The sequence below is a fragment of the Parus major genome, chromosome 4, assembly GCF_001522545.3.
Source record: "Parus major isolate Abel chromosome 4, Parus_major1.1, whole genome shotgun sequence".
NCBI classification, from domain to species: Eukaryota; Metazoa; Chordata; class Aves; order Passeriformes; family Paridae; genus Parus; species Parus major.
In genome coordinates, this window is record NC_031771.1 from 16067249 (window position 1) to 16094393 (window position 27145).

At 42.5% G+C, this 27145-nt stretch overlaps 1 protein-coding gene across 6 annotated transcripts in view; it reads right to left on the reverse strand.

Annotated features, from left to right (window-relative positions):
• Window positions 1-27145, reverse strand: part of FAM13A (family with sequence similarity 13 member A) — a 152497-nt gene that overhangs the window by 34633 nt on the left and 90719 nt on the right. For 4 of the 6 annotated variants that reach the window (XM_015623914.2, XM_015623913.2, XM_015623915.3 and 1 more), the window contains 4 exons: window positions 14662-14703; window positions 4993-5037; window positions 3290-3469; window positions 312-498 (listed from right to left, as the gene is read on the reverse strand). In XM_015623914.2, coding sequence (XP_015479400.1) covers window positions 312-498; window positions 3290-3469; window positions 4993-5037; window positions 14662-14703 — 454 coding nt within the window. Of the gene's footprint in view, window positions 1-311; window positions 499-3289; window positions 3470-4992; window positions 5038-14661; window positions 14704-23899; window positions 24003-27145 lie in introns of those variants that run through there. The other 2 variants (XM_015623918.3, XM_015623916.2) reach the window with 2 other exon arrangements.

The window sequence follows — 27145 nt, forward strand, 5'->3', positions numbered from 1 at the left end:
AAGGCTTCTGAAAGACTGGGAAAATGACCTTTTATGCTTTCCAAAAAGCTTCACCAAATTCAAAAGAAAAAAGCATAAAGTTGTAGAAAGAGAAAATGACTGCACATGGAGTATCATAGCAGAAAAGTGGCTTCTCAGATGCCTCATCACACAAGGGTTGCAAGTGTTGGATCCAGTGCTCCATAACAGGCACTGAGGCCTGTACTGCAAGCAAAAATGGCTACCTAAAGGAACCAGATGTGCACTGAAATAAAAAAAGGGGTTTTCCCATCCTAGTAACAGACATCAAAGAGTGCAGTGTGCTAGCTTACCATAGGACTGTCCTGGTTGTCATTAAGCTCTGAGAGCTTAGTGCTGGATTTCTGCCGTTTGGATTTATTCCTTTCACTAAGGTATCCGGAACCGGTGTCTTGCAATTTTTCTACATCTTGAGCTGCTAGAATACAATCTTCAAGACTGCTGAATCCAGAGGGAATGTTTTCCTTGTTGACAACTTCCCTAAAAAGAAAAGGGACATTACAGCAAGAGGTTGTTTAAAACACTCTCTTGCTACACTTTTGGTAGCAATAGAGAATTACATCACACTGACTGGTGCAGTTCCAGCAACATCATCTATTCCCTATGAAACCACTATCTCAGGTTCTTCCCAATGCAGCCAAAAACACACACTGTGCAATGCTAAATCCCACTGAGGAGCAAAAGCCAATTGTATACAGCTCAGGTGAGAAAGCTGTGAGGATCCATGTTTGGAATTTGATTCACTTGCTGGTAAACTAAACACACAGAAGCCTTCACATGGAAGCTGGACTAGCCCCTGACTGCCTGTGGAATTTTTATAGAGAGTATGAAGCATATTTTCCTTTGAGACGTGTGCTTTTAATTTAGAAAAGTGATTCACAGCTGCAGTCCAGGGATCTCCTTTTGCTGCATGACACAGCATAATTTGCCCTCTTACTCATAACTCTCAAATGCAAGAGCAGGACAGTGGTGCTTTAGCTAAATGCTTGATTTCTATTTGGGAATTACACAAAACATAAAAGGGAATGTACCTCTGCAATGGTAACACAGCTGCTGGGACAGAGGACTCTTTTGCCATGCTGGGAAGAGAATGGGACAGCCAGCCCTAAGTCATTGCATGATGCACTCGCTGGGACTCTCGGGGCTTGCAGGGTTTGTGTATGTTTGCCAGAAGCCTGGCATATGGCTTATCTTGCCCTCTTGAATCCTTCAGCAGGCAGCTTTCCATTTACCACTTGTTAAGTAGTGTTCCCTCTACTCTGCCCAGCAGTGAAGACACATGTACACATCACTACACATGGGAACAGGAGAAAGACAAGGCATCTTGTTATCCTGCCAGAGGCTAAAGGCAGCTTGCTTACACCTGACACTGAAACTGGAGTATTTTCTAACTTCTGTGTGGCTGCCTTACACAGTGTAGTGCAACTCCAAAGCCTGCTTTCACGAACAGCAGAAGTCATCTAGACATAAGAAACCAGTTACTCTGCAGTATCTGGACAGTGCCAGCACAGCAAGTATTCAGAACAAATATAAAACAAGAAAGTTCCAGTGACTTTCTACATGACAGATCTCAGTTTTGTTGGTGGAAAAGAGATACAAAGAGGTATGATAAATCTCTGACTAAGCTTCTAAGATAACACATTTGCCTTTGTGGAAGTTTTTACAAACCCTTCAGCAGGCCAATTACACATTCAGAGCCTGTAGATCATGTAATCTTCAAAGCCTGGGAGTTCACCTATGTGATTTTGTGATAAACACTCTTCCTGCCTGTAGTCCCACTTTGTGACATTACAAATTCTCTTGTGATCCATCACAAGGCAAGGAGATGAAGTCACTGACAATCAAAAAAACAACAGAAAGATGTTTTGAAAGGAATTCTCAGTTTTGATAATTTACCCAGAGAAATCCCAGCAATCTGATCTAAGGGAACCAGGGAAAACAATCTGGACCATAACCAGCATTCAAAACTTCCAATGTGCTTTAAACCCTTGTCTCCAGCTTTCTGGACTGAGCCTGAATAACTCATATCTAGAGGCAGCTTTGTAACACAGCGCTGAAGAAAAGCCCCGCAGTACTATATGCTTCCAAACACGTACACTAGCCAGTGCCTGACCTACTTACCTGAGGAGCCTGTCAGCAGGGCTACTTAACAAGAAAAACTACTTTAGATCTGCTGCCAGATACTTTGGTGACTTGCAAGTACCAGTTTTCCAGGCCACCTTTACAGCGTATTTTGATTCACTGTGAAAATGGTGCCTTTTTTTTTTTTCTTTTTGGTAACTACAGTTTTTTGGTACAACAGCAGCACTGACACGTTTTGGGAAATACCACGGATGCAATATTAACATCAGGTAGTGAAGTCTATACACCTGTATAAAAGTAGCTTCATTTAAGAAGGTACAAATCCAATCGAATTTGGGGAATTCAGCACCCAGGAAACAACAACAGGAGATTAGATGTTTATTCTGGAATCAACTTCAAATCCTAGCAATCCAATTCTGCAGTGAGGCATACACATTCTTTACAAGAACTAGTGCTGTGTTACAGCTAAACACAAGTTGAAGGCGGCCTTGCAAAGTCTGTGCTACAGTTTCTCAAATACAACTATGCCTTGTGTAACAAGTTTGTTAAAGCTGTGGTAGCAATACATTTGTACCACATAATATATGTCACAACTAGAGGAGTATGAATGGAAAAACAGGTATTATCTTTACTCTTTGTGAATTTAATGAAATTCACTACTAAGTCATGTTTAAACTTTGTGTAATAGGCTGGATAAAGAAATAATCTTAGATTCTGATTAATCAAAAGGAAGATTTTTCTCATTTCAGACAAACTCACAAGTCTCCTCACTAAACCCAAACACAAGCTGTGCCTCCACACACAAAAGAAGAACTTAATCTCATTTTTGAAGACATTCTGAATTCAGAAAAGCAGCTGAGACCAATGTTTTTATCTAAAAAAAGTTAAAGGCAGCAGAGCCAACTGCTTGGGACTTTCCACTCATGCAGCAAATACTGTAAGTAACCAATTCCAAATCCTGTAATTAAAAACTTGACTGCATAACCCCCCTAGATTCTAGTAAACTCTCAACTTCCCAGCTCTGTCTGATGCAATGGAGCTCTGCACAGGCACTGCAGTCTGCTTTGCACTTTCAGCTCAGGGCAAAGGTCAGTGCCTTTCATAACAGAACGCAGCATTGCTTTGATAAAAAGACATGACTGGGGTAGACTTAAATATACTTTCCAAAACAAAGAAATCAGGCTCATACATGTCTCTGTTTCTCCGGGCTTCCTCCTGCTCTTTGAGGTGTCGCCTCCTCTGCCTGGCAGACACATTAGAAGAGGCTGAAGATGTCCCGGATTCAGAGTCCTCTGAACTCTGGCCGCCTGAGCCATGAACATCAAAGAGATGCTGCTCCACGGCTGAGCGGATTGTCTTCTCTAAATACCTGTCAAGCCGAAAAATAAGGTCAATTGAGCTCAAAGACTTTGTGGAGCTCCCTCTCTGCAACAATAAATAAAACAAGGGTATCTGTGGGTTATGTTTTTTTAGGATGGCAGCACAAAATGGTCCAGCGCTACGATGTATGCAAAGAGCAATGCCAAAATCTTCAGATACCCACTGGTTCAAGTACCTCAGAATAGCTGAGCCTTCCCAATTAATATGGCTCTTTTTTCTTTTTAGGGATATATGAAACTTCAGAAAAACAACTAATTTTACTAACTGCAACTACAGATATTGGAGCCTAACTTTCATCCTCCACTTAGAAGCCCCTGCTGTGACAAAATTGCATTTGATATCCAGCCATGCTGACAGTGGTCAAGTCTGTTGTGCAAAACAAGCTCAGTAAGGCAATGGATCACTTTCAAGAAGATGATTCACTGCTGTCTCACAGAGGGATGACAATATGCAGTAGCTCACTATGAACTCCTCATATACGTTGTGACCAAGCATGGGTTTTGTTCAATTCATGCCATTGTCACACACATTCTTGGGCCATATCCTTGTGTATCCACAGCCACACTAATACTGGTGTGAGACCACCCTCACACTCAATGGCACCAAGAGGGCTTCCACACAAGCCAGCACAAGGGAGCCCCTGCAGCTGCATCAGTTAAAGATGTGGGACTACTTGAACTTCCAACACAACCAAATTTTCATTTTGGTACTGCCATTCTCTTGTGATATTTCCTTTCTTCCCTCATCAGAGGAAGCTTTTATTGGAAAAATATATATATTTTTTTAAAGAGATCATACAGAAACCCATTTTTTTATACATCTAAGCAGTCGTTGAAGAATGGGACACACATGTCCAAAGTCCATGTATGACTTCTACTGTTTCTTCCATAATTAAAATGTTTTTTCAGGATTTGCTGGTTGATTTTCAACTGAGTAGCTACCGCATGGGAATCTGTGCTTGGGCTGATTTCTCCTCTACAAAAGCCCTGCTAAGTTGCTGTACTTGAAAGTCTGATGAGACTACAGTTCCTGGAAAAGTCAGAAGACCTTAGCAACTGCAAAAGCCCAGATGGTTTAACTAGGCAAGTATGTCTGTATTTCACTGTTGACAAAGATAAGTTCTGCAAACCCATCAGCCATTGGGAATTCCCAGCTCTGGCAAAGGAGCCAACTCATTTTAGCTCTGCTCCTCCCAGTTACAGCAGTAGGGTCAAGTCACGTCCTCTGCTGGGAGCAAACAAGAGCAAGAAGATGACACAGTGCAAAAAGCTTCTCAAAATATGCAAGCTCTGCCTAAGCAAAACATCACAGGCACATTGAGCAAAGAACCAAGGGCCTGAGAAGTTTTCAGGAGGAAGTGATTTATTACCATTGTAGATTAATTGCTTTGGGAAACACTGTCTCTTTTTTGTTTTTATGTAAGAACAACTCTTAAAGAGAAATCAAATAATAACCAGCAATACTTTAAAAAGCTCCAAGAAAGATAGCTACAAAATTGTAAAAGACACTTACTCTCCTGTAGCAGGAACGTTGCTACTGACTTGTGATACGTGGGTACTGTATAAAAGAGAAAAAGAGAAGAAATTTAGATCTTGTTATCAAAATTAGGTCTTAAAACCTCTTGCTCTTTGCAGCGCTAAGATTTAAAGGTCTGAGCTGTCTCAACAACAACTGTGTACACGTCACAGCTTCTCCCCTTAAGGAATTTTCGCTCCCACTCCGATGTGGCATTTTGACAAGTCAATATCCACAACAATTAATTTCCCTTGCAATAGGCAAAGGTCTAACAGTAAGTATTTCAACCTCAACATGTTACAGATTTTTTGCTTTCTTGTGGGCTTTCTGTTGATGATGTTTTTGCTTCATCACAGAAGTCTTTGCCTTTTGAAGCTGACTTGAAAATGTATACTCTTAATATTTAACTGCTCTCTCTGTTTAACTGTTCTCTCTTTGAACATGTTCAAATAACATATTCACAATCTTTGCTTCACATTTTAAAAAATAAAATCTATGCATGCTTCTCTCCTTTTCACCTCCGTCTGTTATCAGGCTCAGGAAGAGCTGACACAAATACAGATGTTATCAGTTGCTGTTCAGAACTCTTCTGAACAAGCTGACCTGGCACAAGTGTCACTGCTTTCTTCCCTCTGCCAAGCTGAGTCCATCCTGCCCCTTTTTCACCCACTGACTCAGCCTTACAGATAAGGTGACACTGCCTATTCATCCCTCCTGCAACCTCCCTTATGTCAAATAAACTACAGGCCTGGGGGTTTCATTTCAAATTATCCCCGCATCAGCACAGTACAACTGGCTGATAAATCCCAGTAAAATGTGGTCAGGGTACAAAAGCCAAGCTGGATGCAAGATGCTCTTCCTGCCAAAATAACCACTCATTGTTTTCAGTCTGCACCAGTTTCTCTTAAATAATTTCTCCGCAGATCCATCAACAGCTGATTTGCCTTCCTTCTCTGCCCAAAGGTTTCCTCTCTGTTTCCCTTCAATACTTTGCCCTTCACTGTATGGGGCTAGAGCTAGCTAAGCAGCTGCAGCACTCTCAGATAACCACACTCTGGCTTTCCTGGGTTTGAGATTTACTTGGGCAGAGGGCAGGCAACAGAGGAAGAGAAGGATAAACGAGGGATCACTACAGCTAATTTAAGAAAACCAGCAAACCTGCGTGGCTCCTCCCCACAGACACCCAGCTGCAAATTACACTTGCAATGTACTTCAGGCTGAGCCGGTGTGTTCACCTGGGGTCTGACCACACACACACGCTTGCCAGTCCCAGCTTCACTCAGTGCTACTCTCCAGTCCCAGCACAGGTCACCAGAGTGGTGGCACACCAGGAAAGCAGTCCCAGACTTGCCAGTATGTCCCGTATTACCTGCGCAGGACCTGAGCAGTTGTGTCACTCATAACTTCATGAAGACACACAAACTACTACTACTGTACCTATTATTACAGATAAAATATCTGCAAACAGGAAACAAAAGTTGCAAGATCACACTCTTCCCACATCTAATATCTTGACTATCAACTATACAGGATGGTGCTGGACTTTGAAGTGCACATTTCAAGCACCCTACTTGCTTTCCTGTTTGCTTACAGGAACTATGAGACCTCTTCCCAGCCCAGAACTATTTTTTAAAACCTGGTCTCCCATGGAGACATATTAGCAAGTAAGGTGCTAGTGTGGTAGGCTAACCCACATTATAAGCTAAAATTCATGTGCTTACTACAGTTCCATGGGAGTAGATTAATGCTGTATCACTTTTTTATAGTACCTACATACAAGCCAAACTTAGTGAGGTTGTCTTTCATAGCACATTTTTCTTTTCTGTTTTCATGCCAGGAAAGTGGTAGTGGAGAGGAAGAAAGGATTGTTTGGTTTTAGCTTTTTTAAAACATTCCTAGGATATGGGTTTTTCTACCAACAGATTATTTTCTAACACCCCAGCACATTCTGAAGTTGTCTAACTACAGAATGTGTTAACTGTGTGCTTTACTAACACCAATTCAGATTTAAGTACATTAACCTGATTGCTTTTTAATGATGTGTAACAATTAATTTACTGTATCTAGAAAAGCCTATTCAGGCAATACAGATTCTGTAAGACAGTAACATGGTCATTTTCAAACTACTGACAAATAACAAGGAAGTACATATCCATTACATGCCAGCTGAGTGGATGACTACAAAATGAAGCTATGACATCCTGATTTTATTGCACTGAATCCAAGTTTATCCTTAGCTCTGTGATAACTTAATGCTCTTTTATTAGCCCCCCCTTTCAGTAAGATAGAGATTTTAAATCAGAGCTTTTCTAGATACACTACCCTCTTTTTAATTCCACATCTGGTAATTTTTCTGGCTATTTCATTTTGAAGCTTAATTTAAATGTGTTGCTAAATTGCCTTACTAACTCTCCACCAACCTTTCTTACACCAAAGAACTTCACAACCAAAACAAATGGTGGAGGGGAGAGTTACACAGTGGTTTTAGGATTCAAGCCTGCTGCAGGACAGACCAGGTGGTGTAATAGCTCCTTGGCAAACCCAGGCAAAGACACCACCCCTGCAAGGATTTCAGAGCCCAGACAAGCAACCAGGCAGGCAGGGTGTATCCTGCGGGGTTTTCCAAACATCTTGGGTGGCAGAAGTCGCTCTGCTGTTGGATTTATGTGGAGCAGGCAAGGCAAGCCATGCCTAGAAGAGCTCTCTTGGCATGCCTGCCTGTGCAGGCAGCTTCCTTGCTCAGTAAATCATCCAGACAATGGGAACTCATGTTCTGCTTTCAATTTCAATTCCTCGCATCTGCTCCATTTCAATGATACGTATGGTCAATTATCTCCACAGCTAGATTATCTTTATTAGATTATGCAGCTGCTGTTGCAGAGCACACTGAGAAATACTGACTTCTCATAGAAATTACAGGTTCTCCTCAGGTGACTGAAGGCAGCAGGACAGCCTCCCAGCACTGGGGGACTTTTACTTTCAGAAAGTCAGCCAGAAAACCTGCATAAAGGGACACGACTGTTTTAAGTGCTATGAACTTTTGAACTGGTTTCTTATGACCCTCATGCTTTTCCTTTTGGGAAGTCTGACCTCTAGCACTTCCCAGTTTTGTCTAACTTGTTTACCCAAGTCTTTTGCTCCCTTTCAGAGGTGCTCTATCAGCTCTGGATAATGTCTTGCTTCACACGTAAGGCAAACTCTTACTGCATGGTCTCCTTTCTTCTGTTTCCACCTCAAGGATGAGAAGGTGCTATTTTCCATCGCCATTAAATCTCACCTGCCTCCCCTAACTAGTACTCCCTAAGTTTAGAAGATGTGCACTTGAGTGAGAATTATCTCATGCTATGCCTGCACCTTGTTAGGTCTGTGTTGGGCATCTTGTGATAGCAAATGCTGGATATCAATGAGTTGGTTATCAATGCCCCTGCTCCTGATTTCTTTCATTCAAGCCACTATTGAGCAAAATATTTTAGCATCTAGACAAAAAGAGTAAAGAAAAAACATCAAACAGAGCAAATCAGGAAACTGACATGCTGGCATAGTGTTTTCCCACATGGGTGTTTATTAATGAAGTAATTTAATTAATTCTAATATCTAATGGCCTAATTCATAAGCTATACTTGCAGTCCAGTACTAAAGAAGTCACCTTTTGCTGAGATGTATTTATAGGCCATCTGCTTTATTCAGGAAGCAAGGCTGGCTCTTGTTTTTTTTTAAAGCTGAGCACAACAAAAAGAAAGCCTCAATAGATGCAAAAACTTTTTACCATTCTGCTATTCCAGCAAAGCTGAGGATGTTTAAATGGCTTTGACATGACAGATGGGAAATTCCTGAAGTCCTCTGAATATAATATTTCAATCCCTGATCCAGGAAGTTCCTATTCACAGGTATTTATATGGTCTAAATGCTATCCACTCTCCACACTATGACATGCAATTCTCCAAACTCACGTGGGATCCATTTTATGACAACTACTTTATTTGACACACTTGCATCAAAGAGAAGTGTTGTGATGGCATACAAAATGTGAAAATAACGAGTTTAAAAACAAAAGGGGTGTGCTCGTAGTTACTGGGATGTCCTGTCACACAGAGGACATGCTTTCATTATTTTTCTCAGCACCTTCACACTTTTCACAAGCTCAGATCCAATTATCCCTTCTTTTAAACATGGTAAATTATATTTTTTATAATATAAAATAACACTAATAATTAATAATAATAATATAACACTACTTTGTTACTACACATAAAACTAACCCCACTAAAAGCAACTTTATTCAGGATTCCTAATGTTTTGCACTTGCACGTCCTTCATGACAGATGCACACTGACACCTACAGCTTGGAGCAGAGACAGCCCTGCAGGGGATTCATAGAGGCCACGAGATTCAGCTTGGTGAATTTGCATGGCTGTGCCTGTGCAGGCTCACCTGCAGAGCAGGGAAATAATCCTCAGGGAGCCTCAGACCTGCATGGCAGCAGGGCACCCAGAGCAGAGGCACTGGTGGCCTGGTGTTTACTTTCAGCCAGTGCAGGTGTGATGGACATGAGCGCACATCACATAATGTAATCTTGATTTGTGAGGGGGCCCAGCACTCTTGTGGAGTTAGGATCTCCTATGGCACGTCCCATGGAGGGAGAAGTGTTCATTGTGAAGGTGGTCAAGCAAATTTCTGAGCAGGTGTGAAATCCAGAGCAAAGTTTTCAGGTTTCTTCAGGAAAGTGACCTGAGAACAAAGAGCATAAAACATCCTACCCAATAAACTTGAGAGCAGGAATACCTGACCTGCATTATTTAAAGAGCTGTCTCAAATAAAAACTGTTAAAAGGAGAAACAGTCAGTTGTACTGAATAATGCCCACAGGAGTACTTCTAGGAAAAGAACCAGGCAAAACTATCCAATGCCTCGCCCTGCACCCATGGGTATTTAATGCAATCTTTGGCACTCCTTGTGATGTCAGGTCTCATCGCAATTTCAGTTTAATGCTCTGCATGCTAACAAGGAAGCTCCACATTACAAAGCCTTTGTTTTCCTCCCTTGTAATATCACTCTCACTTATCTCAGGATGTACCCATCAGGGAGCTCCTCTGAAAGCATCTACATGACTAATGTCACATAGACCAGCAGAAAGCATGCCTGAAGATTCCCTGTCTTCTGAAAACTCATTGCACACGTGGAGTGGAATTGTGCTTACAGGGACTTGCTGCTGCCAAGTGCTGCCTCATTACCTGCCACTGCCGAGAGTTTCTCAGCACTGATTACTCAAAGCAGCTGGTATTCACAGTCTCACTAAAGACATACAAGGAGCAGTACAAGGAGCTCTTTTAACGATCTCAACTCCCTTTACCACAAGGTTTGTTACAAAAGGTTTTGGAATGTAAACGCCCTTCAGGCATGACTCCCTGGAACAGTCAATCACCTAGTGAGGTTTTCCTCTTCTTTTAACACTATAGAAATCTTTTTGCCTGGTACTGAGCACAGCTGAGCCAACAGATCATCTAATCAAGGACTACAGAGAGGGAGAGTATAACTCTGGTCAGCAGTAGGTGAATAGATTCAAACCCCAGGTCTCTCAATCTGGTCAAGCTGACATCATCCTTATTATGCGCAATGAGAGAGGGCTCTGGCTATAAAATTAGTAATTTTCTGCTCAAATATATTAATAAACTATTTGTACACATTCTCTCTTGCATCAGTATTGTTACTTAACATAAACATCCTCCCCTCCCTGTCTAAAACTCAGAGGGAATATGTGTGCTCAGTTTCATGTCTTACAGTAGCTAGAACCTCCATGCTCTTTTCTCCATCTTATAACAGTCTTCCCACTTCTTTAATGATCTTTACAAATCTAAAGCCATTGGAACACAGGTGACTTGAAAATGTATAAGGCTTCACCTGTCTCTTGTATAGGGGTATTCATACTTCCAAGCGTACTGAAAATACGTCCTTTATATATCCACTCTCATGTGATTACTTCAACTTGAGTATTTTCATCCCATGCCTCCCTTTCATCCCTCCATGAACAAGTATATTCACATCTTTTTTTCCCTGGCATTTCCAAACATGAGGAACTCCCCTTTCAGGGCAAAGATTTTCATTATTATAGCTCAGGTATATGATTTTCTTACTCATGTTATTATTTCTTATAGTATATGTCTTATATGTGATGCTTACCTTTATAAATATAAATAAAAATATCTTTATATAAATATATATGACAGTGAGATATTTTATAAATATATATATATATATCTCACTCTATATAATATTTCACTGTCACTTTTTCTCCCAGAGGACACTACCAACCCATTCACCCTCCTAAATTTCTGCTATAAGCTCAATTAATGAACATGATTTGACTTTATTATGCTAGTGGCTATTAAGGAAAAGAAGTTCATGGCACTTAAGGACCTCCAGCAGCAATCCCCTTCCTCTCCTACCAGCAATATCAGTAGTTCTCACCTCCCTCCTACCCATCTTTAAGTTCCAGTACTCATGTCCACTTTTTCCATATAGATGGCCTGATATAAAACATTTTTCTGGCATCAGACAGATTAGGTACACTCATTTTCTTCCTCTCCCCGGACAGTCTTTTAAAAAAGAACCTGGCTGTACTGGTGTTGCCACACTTTACAAACCCATGCCACATTTTGTCTCATTTACTGATTACTGTCATACTGTTACAGACTGTTTATTCCCTTACAAAGTAGCAGCAGTGATAAAGTCTTGACTTTCCCAGAAAAACAAAAAACCCCAATAAATCAGTGTCATTTTAAGAAATAGTATATTTATTGGTGACATTCTGATAGTTCTGACTTAAAAGTCAAGACCTTCAGCATCTGTCTTATTGTTAACAGCAACCAGGGAAACATCTCCCTTGTTAGCTGACATGGTACAGCACCAAATAATCAAGTCTCTGATTTGATGCTACTAAAACTGATTTACAAACGGTGTGCTGGTTTTTCCTGGGGTAGAGTTAATTTTCTCCCCAGTGGCTGGTATGTAGCTGTGGTCTGGATTTGTGCTGAACATAGGGTTGATAATATAGAGATGTTTGTGTTATTGCTGAGCAGGGCTTGCACAGAGCTAAGGTCTTTTCTGCTTTTTGTACTGGCAGGGAATTTAGGGGTGCATAGGAGGCTGGGAGGAGACACAGCCAGGCCAGGTGCTATTTCATAGCCCATAGGACCATATGACATCATGCTCAGTATACAGAGAGGGGGGGAAGAAAGAGGAAGATGGGGACGTTTGGAGTGATGGCATCTGTCTTCCCAAGTAATCATTACATGTGACAGGGCCCTGGTCTCTGGAGATGGCTGAACACCTTCCTGCCCACGGAAAGCACTGAATGAATTCCTTGTTCTGCTTCCTATTAACCTGCCTTTATCTCAACCATGAGTTTTCCAGCTTCTTACCATTCCAGTTCTCTACCAAATCCTGCCGGTGGGGGAGTGAGAGAAGCAGCTGGTTGCTGGCTGGGGTTAAACCACAACAGAGGGACGCAGTGTTCCTTCCGTCTGGCAAGAGCCAAGTATTATGCAGTGTTTGGAAGCTAAAGAGCTCTTGTTCACACTTACTTAACTTGTTGTATAATTATCTATATGGAACTACTGCATAAACACAGCAGTGACCGCTCTGTGCCCAAACATTCATGATTCACTTGAAGGATTACTTGAGCAGTATTTCAAGCTATGTAAGTGTGGCTGGTAGCAATAGAAAGAGATTTGACCATCAGACAGCTAAAGCAGACAGTCTCCCCTTCCTTGCCCATGGTGTGAAATGCAATTCCTACATATGTCATGCACAGCTTCTGGGGGCAACAAGTAGGACTTTCAAAGTTACACAGAAAAAACTGGCCACCCACTCAAGTTCTCAGTTGTTGAAGCACCAGGCATTGCCCAGCCAGCACCAGCTCTCCTGCCAAATTAACTGCAATTGGCAACTGACCTCAGGAGGACACATTTCTGATGTGTTGCAAACAGAAGCAAGACTTACAAGCTGTTCCCTTTATTTACAAGTAACTGTATCCCAGCAATGTTACAAAAGACACGGGCTTGGCAGAAAGCCTGTACGCCAAGGTGCGCGGCTCCCTCTCCACTCCTACCAGCCATTTCTTCACTCCCCAGCTATGTGTTTACTCCTGACTGTTCCCTTCCTATTTGCAAAACAGATTCCCATGGAAACCCATCCCTTCATTTCAGTGGACACAATCATTCTTTGTTCTCCCCTCTCATAAGCTGACATCTCTATTTAAGATGTTCAAATTTGCTCCCTTCCTCTCAGAAATGTCCTGCTTTGGTATCAGTTTTCTTGGGTCCGCTCCTTGCTCCCCATCTCTCCTTGGTGATCTTGCCAAGGTCAGCCAAAGAGAATCTCCTTCGTGGATCATTTTTCTATAATTCAGGAAAGGGCTTGGAAGAACAGTTTTGAGCAGTAAGACAGATGGAAAAGCAATGAAACCCTAAAATCATTTGAAGGTCACATTTAGCCAGAAAGAAAAACAAAGGAGTGGACAATTTTCAATGGAAAGACATGATGAAGATTAAAACTAGGGAAAATTTGAGACAGGGGAATATATGTTTGCAGCTACAAAATAATGTCCTGAAGGAAAAGGCAGAATCTCCTTTGACAATTTGGAGCTTCTGAGGCACAGACTGGGAAACATCTGCACAAATAGATTGCAGGGAATGACAGTGCATCAACCCACAGGCAGACAGGATCATGCAACCAGGCCAGTCCATGAACAATTCCCTGACAGACATTTCTGCACAGTATGCATTAACTGCACTCTTTCTGCAATTCATGTTAGAAAAATTCTTTAAGAAAAAACACAAGTTACAAAGATAAACAGGAATATACGCCAGAGATTAACAAATTTCAGACATCACTGTAAGAACTCCAATTATCACTGTTCTCACAAAAACACCACTGGGAGTTTTTTTTTATTTGTTTAAACTCTGCAGAGATCAAAGAACCCAATTATAATATCTGGCCCTTCCTCCTCTGCAGCCCTTCATTGTTAATTTCTCTGGCTCCTGTTCTTCCACTAAGTATAAATGAAAGCACTGGAACTGAGCCTGCTACTGAAGCAAGCAGAGCAAACTTTCACAGATGTCAACAGAATTAGACCCCTTTTACAAGCAGTGACTTTGCCCTCCAGTTGGCAAAACAAGAAACAATTTGTTCAAATGCAGCATGAGCACCATTCCCTCCAGTGAGGCTTGCTGGGTACCCAGGCACTCTCCTGCTTTTCTAGCTGCAGCAGGGAACTGGATGGGCTGCTGACTCACCATCTGGTTCCTGGTTTCTTTCTGAGCAGCACATGCTGCCAGTTCCTCAAATCCTGTAGCAAAATCTCTCCTGTGCCTGCAGATAAGCTACTCAGGCATCCAAGACACATAACAAACCAAAGAAAGGAGGAAAACCACGTCCATCTTGTAATAAAGACCTTAAACCCTGGGCCTCCTCTCTAAATACAAAAGAATCGCAACAGAGATGGTATCTACAAAGACTCATCCCACTAACTGAGCAATAATTACAAATGTAAAATTGATGCTCACTTTGATTACAGTCTGTTCAGCACTTCTGAACCCCTCCCCACATTTAATTCCAATAATGAATAAATCCCACACAGAAAAAGAAAGGAAAACAACGGAGTAAATACCTCACATAGAAGGGTGACATAGGCCGCTCATCTTCTTGGGAGCTAAAAAACAAAACATATTTTGTAAGTTAGTAGCAGGTCTTTCTTGTATTTGCAGCTCAAGATACTCACTCTTAAAAGGCAGAGATAACAAAGCAAAACTGCACCCGTTACAGAGATAACACTTAAATCTATTTTGTCCTCTGGTTGACACATGGAAGAAAGTTTAAGTTACTTTCCTTAAATCCTGGCAATCCAACTCATTTCTCAATGTCCACAAATGTGGTGTAACAGACCTCCTGCTAGACAGCCAGGAGTCATTCTGACTCTGCAACAGTGCTAGGGCTATTCCCATAGCAACAATAAAGCATTTTGCAAGGAAAACCAAGAAAGTCCTTTGCTGTCTGCTGCTCTAGAATGAAACAATCCACCTATTAAAACCAAACTTGGGAAAAAAACAAATGACATCTTGAGTAACCAAAGAAAGAGCCATGGCCATAGGTGTAAGCATGAGACTACCCATTCCCCAGTTTTACCACTCCTGTGGAAAGTTTATTTGAATAAAATTTCTGTAGTCCTGAGATCAGGGATTGCCACTGGCTGGCATGGGAGTCCCCTGACAAAATGTTTCCTTGTGTTTTAGTTGTCAACTGGCCTGGCCTCAACATAACTACCTGGCAAGTGACTTACTAGCCCAGATCCAGCTCATTGTGCCCGTGCTGGCACAAGGGTGACAATGAGCTGGGACACCGAATCACACATGATCTACTGAATTTTGAAGGATTGTATTTATTGGCTTATAAAAGCTGCTCAAAGCACTCGATAAAGGGGAAAGGAACATCTCTGCAGGATTTGTGACTAGGAAATCAAGTACTTGGGTACTTTCTGCAGCTTCCCTTGGAGCCAGCATGAAGCTCCCTCAGCAATATGAGCTGATACTGGCCTGCAGCAGGTAAGGCAGCCTTGTCCTCACACTGTACAGAGGCAGATTTAACCACGGCTTATTTCCAACCCAGCCAATGTCGTAAAAGACCCACAAATATGAACCCCAAATTCACTGAGGGGAGCAGAACATAAAGGAGAAGGCAAGATACAAGGGAGTCAAAAAGGCAGACTGACAGATAAGCCAGCGCTCCAGAGAAATAATCACAGGGATTCAATCCCCAAACTAGAATACGGATTCACAGACATCTACAGAAAAGGCATTAAAGCACACGATACATGAAACCAAATTTGAGGGTAACACCAAACACCACAGACCAGAAGGAAGAGAAAGCGCTTCTGAAATTGATGTGGTCTGCCAAAAATTCATCACCTCTGTAAGACAACAGTGACTGGACAGCTTTCAGCAGCTCTCCAAGAAGACTGGGAGCACAGCTGCTACTGGAAACCTTGCTGCCACTTCCACAAGCCTGTCTTCAGTAGCCTGGACAGCTGCAGTGCCCAGAGCTGCTGCTGCTCCCAGCACCAGGCAGGACACAGAGCAGTGCACAGTGGGTGAAGAGTGCCTGCCTGTGAACTGGGGCTAACAACACCTGAAGAGTCCTTGTGAGAAACTGCTACAGCTTCGAGACTGCCTAGAAAAAGTTGATGGAAATGATAGAAATTCCCATTACTGCCTTCCCTGAAGACAACCTGCAACAAAGACATGGGTAGGAACCTCTGCCAGGTAAGGCTCCCTCACCTGATGGCATGTAGTCTCCCAGCCTGCATGCATGCTATCACTTTATTTGGCACTTACAGAATATATTTTTGTAAGGGTAAAGAAAGTACTTTAAACTCACAAAGCTGCTGGTGAAGTTTTTTGCTGTGTTCAGTTCACTGCATTAATAGCTGTACTTGTAATCTCAATGCAAACAAGTCCAAGTAGTGGACAGAAAACATGAAAAATCTTTTCTGACATAAATGAAAGTTCACAGTGCCATCAAGATTTCTGTGTATTAATGCACCTTCAAATGACAACACCAAGTGCTGCTTTATGTACAGGTGGCAGCTACCAAAGCCACACCAAATATGCTTTCTTTCCCATCATAAACACCCCTCTTTATTTCAAGGTTTATAATTAACTTCTAAATCTAAGCAGCACAATCGTACTGAAAGTCCAAATAATCTTTTACATTTATGATCCCAGTATTTGTTTTGACAGAGCAGATGGAAAAGTAGTATTCAGCAGGGACTGAATCATCTTCCATTTCCTTCCCTTTCTTCCACAGCAAGTGCAACTGGATGCTTCTTAAGTTCAAGCTAGTTTTCTAACCCTACAATAGTTTATCCACACATACAAAGAAATTGAGGAGAAACAAATATTTTAAGCCCATTAGATGGCGATGGCAGAGAAAGAAGCTCAGAAGGAACTCAGAAACCAAATACCAGTTTCATTTAGATCATCAAGTTTCAAGATTTCACATGGTTGGTAATAATTGTAACTGTGAAAAACCTCTCTTACTCAATAGTGGTTCATAGTTTTACATGTGCAGCAAATGAGCAGTAGCTGAACCTGGGATGAAGACCTCTAAGCTAACTAGTATGAAATCCAGACTTTTGAAAAAAACATAAAAATCTTCTAAATTTCTACCTTGTTCAGCAATGAACTTATCCATTAGACAAACAGGCTTAGCAGTAAATTAAATTTTCAGATTTTTTTTGTTTGGTTGGGATTTTTTTATCATAAAAGTTGTGTCCGGATTTATGTATACTTTATGTCCAGAAGGCATGAAATAACTTAAAAAAACTCCAGTCATTTATTCAACTATCACTGAATTACCTAGCCAAGCAGGTGAGTGGAAAATACAGCAGTCTCTTTTTTTTTTTCTCAAGCATATAAATAGCTCCCCTAAATCCAGGGATTAAACAGAAATTAATCACTTCCATGAAATACTTGGGAGATTACCTAACAACTTCCTTCTTGCTAAAAACCAGAACAAATACCAACCAAACTAAAACAAAACCAAAACAAACATAAAACCCCACAGCAAACCAAACTTGTTCTGTCTATTTCACAGGCAAAGAAGTAATATTATATATGTTTGTGATCACTGCTGAGCTAATAAAAAGTTTGTCACACTGGAAGGAACACCAGTTTAGCCCACCAGTCAGTTTAGCACATCTTGGGATTTTCAGGCACATCCTTTATGTCCCTGAAGAAGGAAATAGGAAAGCCTGGGTGAAGTCTAACTGTTAAATGATGAATTTCCATTACAGAAGGAGAGTTATCAGTTTTTGCCTCGTTCTATGGCAATAGGAATGTTACAGGCAACGTTACATTCAACCCTCACATTCTTCAACAGGTAATCATGGGTTCTTTGGTTTTCTGACATCTCACAGAACCACAGAATCACTGAGGGTGAAAAAGACCTCTCAGATCAAGTCCAACCTTTAAATCATCTTGACCTTCAGGCAAAGTAAGGGAACTGCTGAGCCTGTTGTAGAACACACATTTAGATGGAAAGTTCCCAATTTATTTAAGTGCATAAGGAATACCCCCGTCTCAGCCCTCTCCTCACTGGCCTGAGTTCCCACTGAGAGTCAGTGTGGCTCAGGGTCCTTCCTCCTCCTTGTTTTATTTGCACTGAATCAGCAGCAGTTCTTCTGTCTTAGCTTCCTGGAACTTCCATTACAAACCTACTGCTGCTTTCCTACTCCACATCTCTTTTCAAAACTTAAATAGGATGTTTAGTCAATGAAATTTTAAAAAAAAAATACTCTGGATTTTGGCTTTGGGGTTTTTTTGGCTGGATTGTTTTTTGGGTTTTTTTTTACAATTATGAAAATGTACTTTGACTCATGGGTCAACATTTTGCACCGGAGATGAAGGGCCTAGACACTGGCAGGGTCTTGCTGCTCAGCCAAGGTCATGTTTTCCTAATGCCTTGGCCAGAGGCTCTGTTTGTTCTGACCTCAAATATTAGATAAGGGAATGGCTCACTTTCTATTCTACCACAGAAATCCTCGACTTCAAAAGAAATATAGAGGGTTTTTTAGGGAAAATACTTTTTAATGCAAAGAAATAGCTGCTTTTAATTAGTTTGATTTTTAATGCAATCAAACAAAAAAACAATGAAAAATTCAGTGACATCAAATTACTAGTGATATTAAAAGTTAATGCAGACTTTGGAGGGAGGAGAAGGAAGGCTAAGTTTGGGTGGCTTCTTAAAGTTTCAAACTTATCTCCCTCTTGTTTTCTTCTCATCATTCAGAACACCTATGCTTCCTTGGATTATAAGACATTCAATTTTTGCAACTACTGAGAATTTTAACAATATTGTTTATTTACTTATTAGGACATTCAACACCAAGAACACTAAAAACAGCTTCAAGGAAACATTGATTTTGAGGCCACAGTAGTGCTTTTTGCCGAAAGTCTCATCTTATTCACTAATTTTTCAGCACTTCTTCACCCACCCAAGTCATTTCCCCATAAAAGTTATTTCAATGTTCCAAAAAATGCAAGATTGAAACAGCTCATGAAAATTTATTGCATGCTTATTTTCTCAATAGAGCTATTTACTCATAGCTTGTGCTTCACAGCAGTGGGTAAAAGGCAATGTTTTTGCAAATGAGAAATAGCAGGCAACACAAGCTTTTGCCTTCAAATAAATCCTGCAAAATAAACTTCCTTCAAATAAATATTGAGGTACATTATGCAAAAGAAGAAAGAATAATAGCATCCCTGATGCAAGATTAACCATAAATTTCATCTAACATCATAGCACTGTGGTGATACAATGGTCATCATTAAAGTCAGGACCTACCCTCAATCCTTGAGCAATGCCACCCTTGCTCTATATCCTTAAACAGAGGGGGAGGAGGGAATGCTATATATGCACTGTTTAAAAAACAAATGCTTAACAGCTATTTTCCTGTGAGAGTTATTTCCATGCCAACATTTCCATTTTCCCTGAAGAATAACTTCAATAAGTCAAAACCATAACATGTTGTTTCAGATATTTATCTCCAGTCTTGACAATGGTTGTGCTTATACCTAACCATGCATACCACTGAAACTTAAATAAGCTACTCAGCAAATGAGTCACATGTCAAAATCCAAGGCTGACAATCCAGCTTCTTTACTCTGAACTCAAGTATTCTGCAAAAAATATCATACTATGCATAATATCTCCAGTTACTTGGGTGAGGGTGAACTGGTTTAAATGTTAAACGCTAAAGGATCCCATCATATTCCTCAAGGCTGTTTCTTCAGCGTGTTTTTCCTAAAGAACTCTCAACTAAATTACACTGCACAGGCATCTATCCATAGGCATAACTGAGCAGGCTGTGTGTGAGGGGGTACTGAGATTGAAGCATCTTTCCTGAATAGGAAAAAAAGGGTACTTTTTTGCACACCTTCTCCTACTTCAAAGCAACATCAGAGATCAGGGAAGTACAGGCTATCCTATGGCAAGCTGAAGTGAGCAGAACTTCTTGCTGATTAAAGGCCACCGTGAGCAAGAAGCAGATTTTCCATTTCTATTAACATACCTGAATATCTCGGAGCCCTTGACAGCATAATTTTGTGCAATTATTTTCTGCTTACTAACCTCCTAGATTGCAAATATGTTTATCTTTTATGAAATGACGTCAATGTTAAACAGCTCATTTCTGTTGTTTTACTTCTTAAGCTAGTTGGGTCTTATTATGAAAGATGGAGCAGTGTCTTTTCTTTTACTTGTGGTTTGGCAATAATCCTCACTAGGAGAAAACCAGAAAATGGCTCAGAAAGAGGCAGAATGAATGTACCAGCCAAAGTCTCACCTCTTCTCAGAATTTAACAGTGAAGTTGCATAACACACACATACCTGTTGCATTATAATGGTGAAGAACTGTTACTAGGTAACCAGTGATTTCAGGATTGTTTGTTAAAGGCTTGCACACTTCAAATAAAGGCATCTAAGAGGCCAGTTTTTAGGCAAATATTAATATTTTCTTGCTTAATCAGGTGGACACCCCAGAGACAAAACCGAAAGAAAATTTCCACACCAATTTCCTCTTTAAGTCAGAGCTTTCCATTCCCAGTGGTACTGAGGAAGAGCTTCCAAAAGCTCCTACACTCACCATGCCACATCGGTGACAGGACCCAGCTGTGGGTCAAATCTGAGCTTGGAAGAATTCACATAGCATTTTCTAACAAGCCATGACTTGAGGAAGATGAGACCCACAGGTTTGAATTTATCTTCATTCTTCCACCAGAAGAAAAACCCACCCAAACCCAAAGCAAACAAAGAAAAAAAAAAAACTAGATTCAAGTTCTCTCCACCCTTGGAGAGCATACTTCATATCCATATTCCAGAACATATTTCATTAGGGCTTGTCAAGCACTCCCACTACCTTGGATAGAAAGTGATAGCAAAGTCCAAAAGATCAGATTTATTTACAGTACAACTTTACACACAAAAATGTTCACAAATGTGATAAAGAGAACACAGCAGCCACCCCCACCTCCCCCAAGGCAAACAAACAAACAAAAAAAGGTGGTGGAATACAGCAGAGTTCTCAGGCTAAACTGCTGGGTATTTGTGAAAGATCCCAAGCAAACCAGCCAGAAAGGTAAATCAAACAATCCTGGTAACTGCAAGTGAGACTGCCCATGCAGACAACCTGTGCCTGCTGTACAGGTTAGAAAGAGATCAGTCACATTCCCTACTGCTTTCAGATAAGCTTGCTAAAAATATTTGTGATGGTTTTACTCTTCTACTACCTTGACTTGTAAAGCAACAGAGGCCACCAATCACAAGCAAGGCCCAAGTGTGTACCTGCCTTTCTTGTCTCCTACAGAAACTGGTAGATATTATTGGCAAAGGCAGGCACAGGCCTCAGCTTTGCAAGCTGTTGTTAAATCTGCAATAGACTGAGGCAGAACACTTGAATTAAAAAATGCATTAACACTCTAACTAGGAAGCTGGGATACCAAAGTAAGCTAATGCTGCTCTGAAAAGATGGTATTCTCATAGCAATAGAAGAGACAATTACTGGTGGGTAGGTGTGGTAAAAGTAAAGTAAAGCTATCAGTAAAGCAATCCCTGTGACATTCACCGGTGCCTTCTACAGTGCTTAGGCAATATAGTACCTACTGCAGTGAGGATTCAACATGTTTGGCCTTCCACCTCTTCCTGTGCAATGAAACATAACCCTGACATCCCCATTGTCACTCCTTCACAGCAGGACACCATACCCCATCACATGCCGTTCCACAGATATCTATCTATAGGATGATATGTATCTATAGTCCATACGGCTCTATGTAAGCACTTGATAGATTTTCTGGTAGACAGACTCACAGCTCACACATATCTTTGGTAGACACAGAGCCCTTCTCCCTCTCTCAAGTTCTACACACCAGCTACACATTTGTATTGCTTCAGCACAGGAGGATTTCCATGGTGGGCACAGCATGGCCGGCCTCATGGCCTCAAAGAGAGCACAGAACAGAGCACAGAGCAGGGCACCTGCAGGAGATGGGCAGGAGCAAGTCCACTAACCCAGGAAGGGAACCAAGTGTGACTACTGCAGGCAGTTCATTCCCTTTCTTGAATGACAGATTTTTTTCAGCTTGGCAAGTGTCCTAAATTACAGAACCTGAAGGGTGCCACTACTCTGATTAAACCCAGTAACAAGAACCATGCTCTACAATTTATCCATGCCCTCAGCTGGAACAGCAACATCAGCCTATCCACCCCACAGCAACCACAAACATAACACAATCCATGTTGGTACTAACCAATACTAGAGGTATCAGCTTTCCTGAAGCTGACAGAAAATGCTCAAAGCCAGCGAAACTCTGCCCTGAGGGAGGGAAGAAGAGGAAAATAAAGGTGCAATCTGGAGAATGCCACTGCAAAGGGATCTGGCAATCTGTGCCAAAAAACCACAAGGTGCTAAAAAGTATACAGCCTAAAAATAGATCAAGGAGACAGAAGAGGAGCCAGAATTTTGTGAATTATTTCAACTGAAAAACTCAAAACCATTCTGTACCATGCTTACGGCTAAATGGAGTTTGAAGAAAATGCCTCACTTTTGAAGTGCTGACTGCATCTCTTACTGATCAAGACTTAGTCCTTACAACAACAAAGAGTCTAATTAGAGCCAGCCTGTGAAACCTATGTTCCCCTGGGGTGAAGAGTCAAGAGCATAATAACAACCAATTGCTCCAACTACTGCTAGAACAGTCAGATCCTTGGGAACATAGAAAGGTTAAAAATATTATGTGAGACTGGTCCCTCAAATAGAAATGATGCACTGTAACTACTTCTTTAAGACATTCAAACCATATTTCTGTTCCTCTGCAGTCATCAACATGGAACCTCTTGACTGCAATTGTGCCAAAGAGACTTTCTCCACGTCTACCTGCAGAGGACCCTACACTTTATCAAGACAGTAACAGTTTGGGCAGCAATTTCACTTACTATTTTATCGTGTTCAAGTAAGCAGCAACTCTGCAGCTTCTGCTGAAACAGCACCACCACAGTGCTGAAATGGCACAGTAAATTTTTTATTTACTGTTTCGAAGATTACAGAAAGACTGATATTCAGTCCATTCAAATACTACTGGGGAGATAAAGACTACTTAATTTTGAGAACCGAATGAATAGTAGAAATAAACACAAGAATTTGATGACCCAGTGAACAGGCTGTGTTCACTCCTCCCCGCAGTGGGTCTGTGCCCTGCCATTTCAGAAGCTTGATTGCAGCTGTCCCTGCCATAGCGTGGCGGGAGCACATGCCAGCACAGGTACTTTCTCACAGCTGGTGCTGAAGAGAGGTGAGCGTCAGCAGCCTGGAAACACCCAGCCTTTTTCCTCCGAAAAGTAAACCTCTCGCCCATGCTGCGGCAGGCTGGGTGTGTGAGCTGCCAGCCGGAGGTGGGCTGTGCGCAGGGGCAGCCCGGCCGCGCTCCCGTACCGCAGTACAGCCGGCCGAGGGCTCGGCTTCGCCCGGCCGCACGGAGCCGGCCGAGACCCAGGGCTGCCCGGGGTCCCTCTACACCTGAGAGCTGCTTCCACCCCGCACGGAGAGTGTGGATTTCGGGGTGCTACATCGAATCTCCCTCTCCGCCCGAGGACGCCAGAGACCCCCCGCCCCCGGGGATCCGCTAATAGCCCCACTTGTTGCACTTGTTCCACCGCACCCGGCGCCGGGGCGGGTATCCCTGTCCCCAGCGGGCATCCCCGCTCCCAGGCGGCGTCCGAGTCCCGGCTCCTCCGTGCCGGACAGCCCGGCAGAAGCCCCGCGCTGGGTGCCGGGCTTGCCCCGGCTGGACACGTACCTCTGCAGGGGCATCACCTCGCACGCCATGCTGGCCATGGAGCTGCTGCCCGCCCGGCTGCCCGCCGCGCCTCTCGCCGCGCCCGCAGCGCCTCCAGCGCCTCGCCGCGGGGAGCGCCCGGCCCCGGGGAGGGGCGAAGGGGCCGCCGGGCCCGGGTTGGCGGCTGACGACGGCCCGCCCCAGAGCCCAGAGCCCCGGCCCGGCCCCACAGATGCGACACACGCCGCGGCCCCTGGCCCTGCCCGCCCCACAGAGCTCGGCAGGCGCAGCTTAACCAAAAGCGGCTTCTCATGTCCAGTTGGTTCTGGGCCTGCAAAAGATGCCACAAGCTGAGAGCTAATGGCTCCTTTAAATAGAAAGACCCCACAAGGTCTTCTGTATCCCTTTCGGTAACTATATAACCACTGGCCCAGGCTGCAATGTAGTCTCTCCCCAGCTCCCTCCCCAAGGCTCCGCTCCGGGAAGGGCAGGCGCGGTGCCCCGGGCACCACAAAGCTCCACGCCACCCTCGCGGGGCTGCTCCGGCTCTGCCCTCACGCACCTCTACTGTGGATCGGTGTCGAGTAGGGCTGGCACAAGCTTTCAACTTGATCCCTTCGTGCTGCAGAAGACACTACCGCGGTTTGTGCTGTAGCTGGCCACCCAGTTCCGACCCATTGCAAAAAGAGCTCTTCTTCCCTTAATATTTGAACTGAAGAGACAGCTGCAGAGCCGGACTCATGTTCCCAGTGGGCTATTCTCAAGCACTCCTGCTTCTACATATCTATGGGTGCTGACCAAATATTGCTGTGAAACAACAAATCACACCATTCCACTGGCTAGAAGTTTGGGGCTGGGAAAAAAGAGCAGTAGCAAAAGAACCACACAAAAGGGGTGTGTTACTCACCAGGACTTAGCAACCTTGAAAAATGAAAAGCAAAAAATCACTAAGGTCTTGCAACAAAATGTTTAATGGCTACTGAAGGAGCATACCCAGGGTTTTACTTTTCACCCTCACAGCTCCTCTGCCCAGAAGGCCCGAGGAACTGCTTTCCATTTCCCCCAACATTGGACAGAAACACTTCTGCTGCTGCCCTGCCTGTGAACAATGTTATCACACTGCATACTTTGTGCAATGGGGAAGGAGACGCTCCTAATCTGATAAAGGGGCCTTAGAGTGTCCTTTCAACACTTTAGGTGGTACAAACATAATGGCACATGTCAATCTTCAAAAATTCAAGTCAATATTGGAAGTACCACCCCATTCAACCCTAGCGAGGATTAGTGCTGGCTTGGGAGAAAGCTGTGGCAGGAACTTAAGGACCTGTATGTTTAACACTTCCATAAAGATGTAGATCATGCAAACCAAACATGAGCCACATCAGCTTTCTGGAGAAGCAGCCAACACTCCTAGGTTAGCAGAGGGTATCAGACATTTCACAGGGATGCCCAACAGATCCTGACCTTTGCCAGCAGGAGGAAGGGACATTTTCTGTGAAATCAAGAGCAGTGAGCAGCTGCAGCCTCAGAAAGCAGTGGTATGGAGTAGAGACACGGGGGTCAATTGAGATGTGGCTTTGCTTCAGTAGCCTGAACTGTTTAATATCTGCTCCTGTCAGCTGGCTGACTGGAAGAAGTGCATTAGTAACGCTTCTGCCCATTGCCTCAGCACAAGCCTGTTCTGCTGTGACAGTCACACCAGGCACAGCACAGGGCCCCTTTTTAGAAAAGTCAGCAATGCTGATAAAGCACTCTGCCATCGTGGATCTGGGCTGCTCTTATCCGTGGCAATTAAATGAGTATCTTGATGACTTCCTCTTAAATTAAATGCGCCATATGTGCTCATAAGCAACGAAAATTATGAGAGAAAGATTCTACTCTGATACATAAAACTACTTCAGTATAAAACTGTAACACCTTGTACCATTTCACAGTTCGACAATAAATCAAATTGACTTTTCCTGCCCAGTCTTTTTTTATACACATGCAATTATTCGTAGTTTATTACACTTCTATAAACTGAGTGTTACCATTGGGATGCCATTAAAAAAAATTAATTTTCCACATTTAACTAAGGACCCATCAACATGGGCAAGGAGTCAGGATTCTCCAGAACAGCTTGCTGAATAAACAGAAGTGGAATAACTCAAATAGCTGCTGTACTATGAATTTATACACTAGCTGTTCTGTCATAACTTCCATGGGACTTGCTTATATAAATAAGCTTAAAAGTACTAAGCTCATTGACAAAGACTTCACTAAAAAAGAGATGCTGTAATAACCAGAAAGATTAGTTTATGGATTAGCATCAGTGAAGAAGGTCAGCTTGTGGCATCATGCTAAAATCAACTAGATGCCAACAGTAAAATTGCAGGACTCCCTGTGCCTTCAACACTTTCAGATCCACCTTTTGTTTCTGTTCTCTTCTTTTGCTGTCCCCTCAATGGGTATCAATTTTCTCCTTTGAATCCTCATATGTCTCTTTTAACACCGCCAAAGCCATCACAACTGAGAAAAGGTACAGGAGCTCATGCTTCCCTGCACCTACTGGCATGCAACTTCAGCAACTGTCAAAAAAAATGTGACCAAAGTTTTAAAAATACTAGCTGGTTGTTAGCACTGCTGGTTTCCCAAAGTTTTAACTATTTCAAGGGCAGCTGCAGACACTGCAACAAAAGATTTTAACATGGAGAAATGTCAGAGAGAAATTTTTAAAACTCCTCCTGAGGACTGTGGCCAACTATTGGTAAGAGTGCTAGTACAGGATGCATGCCACCTTAGTTCAGTTCACTCTGTCTCAAAAGGCCTTTTGAATCTCCCAGCTGCTAAACAAGAACACAAATCTTAATTCTTCACCTCCCCTGTTCATGGGTAGGGACCACAAGTGATTTATTTGTGGCACAAAGCAGGCAGACAAAAGCTGCCAGAAAGCTGCACCCTTATCTCCAAACAATTCCACTTCCTTCACACAGATGTTGACGCTAAAACCAACTTGGTATTTGTCAGAGGCAGGAATTCCTACCCTCCCCTTGCCCTCTTATGCCTTTTTTTAACTTGCATAACTCAAGCTGGGCTACCACACATAAAACCTGGGATTATACAGCATTTTGTTTTGGATTTGCTTGTACTTGTTGAATTTGTTCTCCCATATCAAACAAAGAAGACGAAACCTCTTCTGCAACTTTCATATAGCTCTTGCATTTCTATTACTCAAAAAGGCCAAACTCGTCTGTTGACAACAACAATGCGCTGCAGAAGCCCCTTATG